The sequence below is a fragment of the Schistocerca piceifrons genome, chromosome 2 (assembly GCF_021461385.2).
Source record: "Schistocerca piceifrons isolate TAMUIC-IGC-003096 chromosome 2, iqSchPice1.1, whole genome shotgun sequence".
NCBI lineage: Eukaryota > Metazoa > Arthropoda > Insecta > Orthoptera > Acrididae > Schistocerca > Schistocerca piceifrons.
In genome coordinates, this window is record NC_060139.1 from 173,097,608 (window position 1) to 173,108,262 (window position 10,655).

The 10,655-nt window shown below is 41.1% G+C and overlaps 1 protein-coding gene across 1 annotated transcript; it reads left to right on the forward strand.

Moving 5' to 3' along the window:
* Window positions 1-3,249: 3,249 nt before the first annotated feature.
* Window positions 3,250-3,810, forward strand: LOC124775222 (putative uncharacterized protein ENSP00000383309). Its single transcript, XM_047250061.1, has one exon. It carries the CDS (start codon window positions 3,250-3,252, stop codon window positions 3,808-3,810), a length of 561 nt encoding a protein of 186 aa, XP_047106017.1.
* Window positions 3,811-10,655: the final 6,845 nt, after the last annotated feature.

Sequence of the window (10,655 nt, forward strand, 5' to 3'; positions counted from 1 at the left end):
TTGACTTCTCATTTAGAAACAAAAAACGCGTGTTTCATTGTTTTTCGAAATTCAACTCCCTAAGGGTGTGTAATAAGGGATGAAAAGTTTTACGAAATTATTTCATTGTGAAAGCACTTTCAAAGCTAAATCTAAGAAAATTTGTATATGGTTTCTCTGTTAGAAATAAAATGTATGTGGTCCCTAGTTTTGGAAATTCAGCCCCAAAGGGGTGAAATAGAAGATGAAAATTATTAAGAAAATATTTATTTATATCAAAAACTTTGGAAATAAGTCTATGAAAACTGGTATTTCAATTAGATACAAAAAATATGAGTTACAGGGTGAAAGTTCTACAGAAATAGCTCTATAGGAACGCAAAAGAGATCATGAAGTTTGAATTCGAAAAGACCGTGATTCTATGGCCTTAATAATCGTGAAAAGTTTAGAAAGTGGTGCAATTTGTGAGCAACATAAAATCTGTCAATGAGAGCGAAGCAGTGGATGCTAAGCTACACTCCTGGAAATTGAAATAAGAACACCGTGAATTCATTGTCCCACGAAGGGGAAACTTTATTGACACATTCGTGGGGTCAGATACATCACATGATCACACTGACAGAACCACAGGCACATAGACACAGGCAACAGAGCATGCACAATGTCGGCACTAGTACAGTGTATATCCACCTTTCGCAGCAATGCAGGCTGCTATTCTCCCATGGAGACGATCGTAGAGATGCTGGATGTAGTCCTGTGGAACGGCTTGCCATGCCATTTCCACCTGGCGCCTCAGTTGGACCAGCGTTCGTGCTGGACGTGCAGAACGCGTGAGACGACGCTTCATCCAGTCCCAAACATGCTCAATGGGGGACAGATCCGGAGACCTTGCTGGCCAGGGTAGTTGACTTACACCTTCTAGAGCACGTTGGGTGGCACGGGATACATGCGGACGTGCATTGTCCTGTTGGAACAGCAAGTTCCCTTGCCGGTCTCGGCATGGTAGAACGATGGGTTCGATGACGGTTTGGATGTACCGTGCACTATTCAGTGTCCCCTCGACGATCACCAGTGGTGTACGGCCAGTGTAGGAGATCGCTCCCCACACCATGATGCCGGGTGTTGGCCCTGTGTGCCTCGGTCGTATGCAGTCCTGATTGTGGCGCTCACCTGCACGGCGCCAAACACGCATACGACCATCATTGGCACCAAGGCAGAGCGACTCTCATCGCTGAAGACGACACGTCTCCACTCGTCCCTCCATTCACGCCTGTCGCGACACCACTGGAGGCGGGCTGCACGATGTTGGGGCGTAAGCGGAAGACGGCCTAACGGTGTGCGGGACCGTAGCCCAGCTTCATGGAGACGGTTGCGAATGGTCCTCGCCGATACCCCAGGAGCAACAGTGTCCCTAATTTGCTGGGAAGTGGCGGTGCGGTCCCCTACGGCACTGCGTAGGATCCTACGGTCTTGGCGTGCATCCGTGCGTCGCTGCGGTCCGGTCCCAGGTCGACGGGCACGTGCACCTTCCGCCGACCACTGGCGACAACATCGATGTACTGTGGAGACCTCACGCCCCACGTGTTGAGCAATTCGGCGGTACGTCCACCCGGCCTCCCGCATGCCCACTATACGCCCTCGCTCAAAGTCCGTCAACTGCACATACGGTTCACGTCCACGCTGTCGCGGCATGCTACCAGTGTTAAAGACTGCGATGGAGCTCCGTATGCCACGGCAAACTGGCTGACACTGACGGCGGCGGTGCACAAATGCTGCGCAGCTAGCGCCATTCGACGGCCAACACCGCGGTTCCTGGTGTGTCCGCTGTGCCGTGCGTGTGATCATTGCTTGTACAGCCCTCTCGCAGTGTCCGGAGCAAGTATGGTGGGTCTGACACACCGGTGTCAATGTGTTCTTTTTTCCATTTCCAGGAGTGTATTTAGCAATTTCGTTTCTAGGTCTACTGATTGCTATTGTAGGTATGATCATGTGAGAGTGGTTATTCAGTATGTCTGTGTCACAATTTTGTGTGACGTTTTCAGTTTCTTGCATGTCTTTCACAACTTCATCTTACACCAACGATTAACTGTGCTAAAAGGTTTGGCCTTTCCCTTCCCTCATTTTTACTTGAGTTGCTCTCTACATTGATGGTTTATACAATACATTATGTATTTACACGTATTCCAGCAAAATATCATTTTTATTGCAATTGGTTTTGCATCCCTTATTTTAGAGAATCCTTGTAGTCCGAAAATATACTATTTATTTTTTTCTAGGTAATCTTTTACTTCGCATTTTTTCAAACACATCTGTTTTCTTCATTCTATGTCTCTCAGTCTGACGAAGTTCAGTGAGACAAATTACTATTTTGGAGACTTTTTCCTAAGTTCAAAACCAGCATATGAGAGAAATGGATTTATTCTTCTAAAGAAGAATTTTCTCATCTGTATCACTGCTTACTTTCTACTTACTGCTTATAATCTAGCTATTATTTAATGTTTAATGAACTATTATTTTAATTTTTTCAGATCTTCATTACTTTTATTTTTCTACACTATGTAATTTTCCATATTATAAATTTCCTCATGGTATTTACAGTTCTCCTTTCTTGCAGCCAACTTATGTCTTTCTAGAATCAAATAATTGACTCGTGAATGTTCGTGATTTACACTAATTACATCATAAGGGGGTCAGGCGAGATATCACTTATTGTGTAAAGATATGAGATTAACGTAGTGTGAAATTCTGCAGCCGTTGAAATATTTAAGAAATAGTCAGAGAAACTTTAGTTCACTGTGATCCACCAAGGAAAATTCTGCTGCCTGAGAGCTTATACTTAAACCCGAGTTGGTTTCTGTACACAATATCTAACACCTAACGAACAGAAGTTGGGTGTAAAGATGACAATCACATTTATATTTATATAATACGACTGGGCTGGCGGAACTGAAAACACTCCATAAAAACAGATTTAATTTTCGTGAACCAACATTATTAACCCTTTTAGCAGAACATTACTATAGTGTTACAAACTTCAACACGTTCAATACGTTGCTGGCAATAATACATATAGTATATCTCACACAAAGTTTATCAACAAACTTCTAAACAATCGAAAAGGGAAATAAACTGGGCTTAAGCTTTGGATCCTGTTACAAAGTTACCAAACGACGTACCACTCCCCTTGATCATTTCACGTGTTGCACATCAATCTCTGCTAGAAAAGAGTGCCACCAGCTATAAGTGAATGCCACCTAGTCTCCACCAGAAATGAGTGCTGCTAGGTCCTCACCAGAAGTATGTGCTACCAAGTCTCCAACAGAAGAGAGTGCCACCAAGTATCCAATAAACGTGAGTGCCACCAAGTCTCCAAAAGAAGTGAGTGCCACCATGTTTCCACCAGAAGTGAATGCTGCCAAGTCCTCACCCAAAGTGTGGGCTACCAAGTCTCCAGGAGAAGAGAGTGCCACCAAGTCTCCAAGAGAAATGAGTGCCAGAAAGTCTCCAACAGAATTGATTGCCACCATGTCTCCACCAGAAGCGAATGCTGCAAAGTCCTTACCCAAAGTGTGTGCCACCCAGTCTTCAATAAATGTGAGTACCACCAAGTCTCCAACAGAAGTGAGTGCCACCAAGTCTCCAACAGAAGTGAGTCCCACCAAGTCTCCAACAGAAGTGAGTGCCACCAAGTCTCCAACAGAAGTGAGTGCCACCAAGTCTCCCACAGAAGTGAGTGCCAGCAAGTCTCCAAGAGAAGTTAGTGTCGCGAAGTTGCCACCAGAAGTGAGTGCCTCCGAAACTCTGTTAGAAGTGATTGATACAAGCCTCTGATAGAGGTACCACTAAGTCTTCAATTGAAGTAAGAGAGAATAATGGACGAATGCCACATTTCGTTAGGAAACACCTATTAAGAAGTGTCAGTCAATCATAGGATGGCGTTAACCCAATACTCCCTCCTCCTTTCCCAGCTGCCTGCTTTTAACATTACTTTTCAGTGTAGCCTTCATCTTTAGTTACTATTTCCGCCTTTAAAACTTTATTGTAATTGGTGGTGTATGACTAATTGTCTGTGTTATCTGGTTTGCTTGGACAGCATTTGGTGCACTGTCTGCACTATCCACCCGTAGAAGCACTGCTAGGTGTCATTCCTGCCCACGTATGCCTTCCTCCGCTCACGCTCTGGTGTGCTGTGTGGTCAGGTGCCGAGGAAATGCATTGTTCCTAATTTGGAATCAGTGCTCCTGACTAACTCTACATGCTCTGCACAGCACACAGGAACCCAGCGAATAGAACATAAGTTCCTAGAAATTTTAATTAGTAACGTCATGGAAGAAGTGTGCCGTTAGAAACGTCATGAAAGACATGTTCAATAAAATTAGTCTTGAAAGACAATTTGCAGATTTCATTACAACACAGTAGCATTAGTAGAGTCTCAGCGTAGATTCTTAGTAGTGCAAAGGGGTGGGCGTTGATCACGAAGTAAAAACAAAGAAGTTCTCAACGATTACAACGATGTGCGAATAGTGGAGTTTAAGGTGACACTAGGCCGACGCACTTCGTGCAGTCACCCATTTTCTCGGTAAACCTGCCCTGTAGCTTGGCCTCAAGAAATTTCTGCCCATTTATAATAAGTTATGATTCTTCGTTCAGCAATGAACGTCTTGTCTGTACCGGAAGTTAATAGTTTTACGTTTGATTTTTATAGCTCTACAATTTTATTTCTGTTGATGAATTCTGAAGACTAACATTCATAGGGTGATACAGGAAAATGAATTTTCGACTTTCTTCGAGTTTACGTTTGTTGTAAAATTTCTTCTATCTCATTAGACCATCTTATACACTAACCGTATGTAGAATATTCTACCATATGTAGAATATTGGCTGCAATTTATTCTGTTATTAACAATATTAATTTCAATATAAGCAGGTTTGATCGTATTTGGATTATTTACATCATTCAGCGGTTGGTTCTGATCTCTTATAAGATCACCATTATACCACTTTACTCTGTGAAAAGGAGTAACACACTTTCTTAGACGTCTACATCTATATTTATACTCCTCAAGCCACCCAACGGCGTGTGGCGGAGGGCACCTTACGTGCCACTGTCATTACCTCCCTTTCCCGTTCCAGTCGCGTATGGTTCGCAGGAAGAACGACTGTCGGAAAGCCTCCGTGCGCGCTCGAATCTCTCTAATTTTACATTCGTGATCTCCTCGGGAGGTATAAGTAGGGGGAAGCAATATATTCGATACCTCATCCAGAAACGCACCCTCTCGAAACCTGGCGAGCAAGCTACACCGCGATGCAGAGCGCCTCTCTTGCAGAGTCTGCCACTTGAGTTTGCTAAACATCTCCGTATCGCTATCACGGTTACCAAATAACCCTGTGACGAAACGCGCCGCTCTTCTTTGGATCTTCTCTATCTCCTCCGTCAACCCGATCTGGTACGGATCCCACACTGATGAGCAATACTCAAGTATAGGTCGAACGAGTGTTTTGTAAGCCACCTCCTTTGTTGATGGACTACATTTTCTAAGGACTCTCCCAATGAATCTCAACCTGGTACCCGCCTTACCAACAATTAATTTTATATGATCATTCCACTTCAAATCGTTCCGTACGCATACTCCCAGATATTTTACAGAAGTAACTGCTACCAGTGTTTGTTCCGCGATCATATAATCATACAATAAAGGATCCTTCTTTCTATGTATTCGCAATACATTACATTTGTCTATGTTAAGGGTCAGTTGCCACTCCCTGCACGAAGTGCCTGTCTGCTGCACATCTACCTGCATTTCGCTACAATTTTCTAATGCTGCAACTTCTCTGTATACTACAGCATCATCTGCGAAAAGCCGCATGGAACTTCCGACACTATCTACTAGGTCATTTATATATATTGTGAAAAGCAATGGTCCCATAACACTCCCCTGTGGCACGCCAGAGGTGACTTTAACGTCTGTAGACGTCTCTCCATTGAGAACAACATGCTGTGTTCTGTTTGCTAAAAACTCTTCAATCCAGCTACACAGCTGGTCTGATATTCCGTAGGCTCTTACTTTGTTTAGCAGGCGACAGTGCGGAACTGTATCGAACGCCTTCCGGAAGTCAAGGAAAATAGCATCTACCTGGGAGCCTGTATCTAATATTTTTTGGATCTCATGAATAAATAAAGCGAGTTGGATCTCACACGATCGCTGTTTCCGGAATCCATGTTGATTCCTACAGCGTAGATTCTGGGTTTCCAAAAACGACATGATACGCGAGCAAAAAACATGTTCTAAAACTCTACAACAGATCGACGTCAGAGATATAGGTCTATAGTTTTGCGCATCTGCTCGAGGACCCTTCTTGAAGACTGGGACTACCTGTGCTCTTTTCCAATCATTTGGAACCTTCCGTTCCTCTAGAGACTTGCGGTACACGGCTGTTAGAAGGGGGACAAGTTCTTTCGCGTACTCTGTGTAGAATCGAATTGGTATCCCGTCAGGTCCAGTGGATTTTCCTGTGTTGAGTGATTCCAGTTGCTTTTCTATTCCTTGGACACTTATTTCGATGTCAAAGGAATTAATAAAATCATAAGAGTAAAATAATGTAAAAGTACACTGGTATGGCACTGGTGACAGCAGGAGACAGTGCCGTGGAACAGGCTACTCTGGAGAGGCCTGAAGCATGCTGCTGATTAAGGCTCCGTCGCTAGTAGTTTAACAGCGAAAGGTCTGCTCACCGTGTCTGGCATAAAGTCAGTAATAGCCAATGGTTGTCACACATCACTACCTTCAGCAGGATTCGTTTATAAAATATTAATTATTATAAGTTTGGTCATAAAATGAACAGAATAACAATGTTTTAAACCTAATGTAAAAGAAGTGTAAGTACAAAAGGTCAAAAACAGAGAAGAAATCATTATCCAATGACAGTGGCTCATTTAAATGTAAGATGGCCTCTTCAGTTATTTACGGTAGTTGAAAGCGTAGCAAAGATGGTTGGTAGAGCGCCAATTGGTAACCGAGGTAATGAAATACGACCATCAGTCACAGGTGTTTCAGAGCCGAGTTGGAAGGAAGGATGCCAAACGGACCAAGGAAACGATGGGGGAATCGATAAGTAGCGCCATCAGTTACAGATGTTGCGGAGTTATTTGAAGCGACATCTTGACGTAGAAGTACTATGTGTACCTATACGCATTTTGAGGTGCCTGTTACAATGTTGAGTAGATGTAGTGCTATCGTTTACAAATCCAAGCCACTGTTTTACAAGTAAAGTAGGAAGCATAAAATGTTACAATCTCTTGTACAAATTACGGAAGTACAGCAACTTCTATACAAATGCACATCAAGAATCAAATGATCTCAGATCTTACATGAATCTCGGTCAAGAAAGATCGATAAAGTCGATAATAGTAACATCACAGCGCAGCTAAAAGGCTGTGTGTGACCATTTCGTACTACATCTGCGTTACAAACAATGTAACAGGGATGACAGAGAGCTAAAATTCTATAATAAGTTACTTATAAAATAAAATAATATGTACAATAAATTAGGAGAATATAACATAAATGTTGCCTTAGGTATAAAAATATTTGTAATACTGAAAGATTTTAAATATTAAATAGCACAAGAATTGAGAAAATGGCGAATATGGTCAGCCCATATTTACATATCACTCCAAAAGTACACTTATGTTTATCGTATTGTATTCTACTGTATGTTAACCAGGGACCTAGAAACGACGGAGAGGCTCCGCCCCCGCCGCAGCCACACTGGTCCACAACCCCACGACGACTACCGCAGTCCACCACTTCACCCCTCCGCCGCCCCACAACGAACCCAGGGTTATTGTGCGGTTCGGACCCCGGTGGACCCCCCCAAGGAACGTCTCACACCAGACGAGTGTAACCCCTATGTTTGCGTGGTAGAGTAATGGTGGTGTAAGCGTACGTGGAGAACTTGTTTGCACAGCAATCGCCGACATAGTGTAACTGAGGTGGAATAAGGGGAACCAGCCTGCATTCGCCGAGACAGATGGAAAACCATCTAAAACCATCCACAGACTGGCCGGTTCACCGGACCTCGACACAAAACCGCCGGGCGGATTCGTGCCAGGGACCAGGCGCTCCTTCCCGCCCGGAGAGTAGTGCGTTAGACCGCACGGCCAACTGGGCAGGCCACACTATGCTTAGTATCCTAAATAATTATTCGCAACTAACGATATTTACAGAGCCGAGTAGCTTATCAATTTATTGCCTCCTTTAGTGTGCAAAAAATCATCAGTAAGCAACTGTTGCTCTAATAATAGTATAAGAGAAAAAATAAATGCGCTAATTTGAAAAAAGGTATACCTGAGTAATCTAATAAGGCAATTGCCCATAAGCTACAAGTATCTTAAAATTAAATTAACAAGGGGCATAATAAGAGTAATTTATGGGCATGCCCATCTTTCTACAATAAAGAAGAGAAGGTAAACATTTTTGTGGCTATCAAATTTTTGTCTTGAAGGAACAGTTCACTCGAATGTAAAAAACTTCGAAAGAAATCCGTGAAAAGTCAACGGAATGTATGTAAAATATGAAGCAAATACTTCTTCATTAAAATATTAATAGATAAAAAGCTAGGTGAAAATATAATTTCATCTGCATAGTAAAAGACTAATTGACAACTTAGCAACGAGAAGAGTTGAGAATTTTAGAGTAATTTATAGAAAAGATCGAAGAAAAATTCTCTAAAATCTATTTGCTCATTAAGGAGCGTCAGTAGCTCCTTTTTATGATTTTGATGAATATATATTTCAAGTTCCTCTAAAGTATAAAGTAAAATACCTGTAGAGGTTGTATGAAATTCCTTGAGATTATTATCACTAGTTCTTTCAGAGTGGTTGTTCTGAATAATATGCTAACCGAAAATAGATTTACTACTGCCTGTTGTGGGAGTATGTTCACTGTATCTAATTTGAAAATGTCTCGCTTCTTGACTTATGTACTTGCTGTGACAAGTGTTACCCATTATTTTGTAAACTCCAAGGTTCAAATATTTGGTACTACAGTTTTCAATAGAAAGTCTTAGCTTGTTCTGCAAAAGATATTTGTTGAAAAGTTCAGTTCTGTGTCCTGAAAAATTTTTTAATCACAGACACTGCCTAGGTAGGCCATTTTAGTCGACCTATAGGGCCTAATTAACGTCAACTGTAGCTTGAACTGCATTCTGATGAGTCTTTTTTTAACTTTACTAAATAGGTTATCAAAATATTTACTATCATAATTATTACCTGTAACGATATGTTTGAGTACATTCTAGACCTTCTGAATCACATCTGATTGTAATGGCAGGTTTAGAACCCTAAAAATTATGAACTGAAAAAATGCCTTTTTATATCTAAATGGATGACAAGATTTGGCATCAGTAACAACATCAAAAGTTTGAAGTTAAGGATAAGGTACTTTCAAGTAGTTCAACAAACTCCAAATTTTCCACTAAGTTCATGATTTTGTGTGTGGTGAGATAACCTTTAATAATCATGATAGTTTACATAGTTGGAATATTGGTACAAAGGTTGGTAATATCCAATGATGCAAACCTTGCACTATCAGGAATACTAACTTTATAAATTAGTTGGTGATAGTTTGGGGGAGGAGACCAGACAGTGAGGTCATTGGGTCCATCGGATTAGGGAAGAATGGGGAAGGTAGTCAGCCATGTCCTTTCAAAGGAACCATTCTGGCTATAAATTTGTTCAGTTAATTGAAATGTATTCTTGATACTGAAACTTTCTTTGAAATCATAAAAATTTTTCAAGATACTTAATTTTCTGTTTAATTTGTATCATGGATAATATCTGTTACTGACTGTGGGACTGAAGGGTAAATTTAATTTGTGCAACTTTATCTGAAACCTTAACCTTGGTACATGGGCATTCATAATATTGAGAGAAATTTATTCATTTGCCACAAAAACAAAATTGTTGTCATCAATTATTATTTTGATTTTGCTTGAAATTTAGAGGTTGGGTCTTTTTTTACTTCTACAATGTTATTTTAACTAATAATTAGGATTTTCTCTATGTCTGTTTTAGCCATTATAGCTTTCTTAGTTGCCAGTTTATTGTTTATCACTTCAACTATTTTCGATTCATGGTTTACTTTGTGTTTGTTGTGTTTTTCTTATTTAAAATAAAGTGTTTGGCTTTAGTCACTATTTTACAAGCTTCAGATTCATTATACTTAGCAAGTTCAGTGACAGTCCTGACCTCAGCTATTAACTGCTTAACATTTACATTGTTAAGGGATGGAGCCATATTATATCTTACACCTTTATTCAGTTTTAGTGAACTGAATGTTAGTCAGATATTAAATTCTGAAATAAAGTTAATATACAAGGTGTTACAAAAAGGTACGGCCAAACTTTCAGGGAACATTCCTCACACACAAATAAAGAAAAGATATTATGTGAACATGTGTCCGGAAACGCTTAATTTCCATGCTAGAGCTCATTTTAGTTTCGTCAGTATGTACTGTACTTCCTCGATTCACCGCCAGTTGGCCCAATTGAAGGAAGGTAATGTTGACTTCGGTGTTTGTGTTGACATGCGACTCATTGCTCTACAGTACTAGCATCAAGCACATCAGTAAGTAGCATCAACAGGTTAGTGTTCATCACGAACGTGGTTTTGCAGT

Excerpts from the sequence above, each read along its gene's own strand:
- LOC124775222 (XM_047250061.1), top strand. The coding sequence starts at position 3,250 with ATGAGTGCTGCTAGGTCCTCACCAGAAGTATGTGCTACCAAGTCTCCA.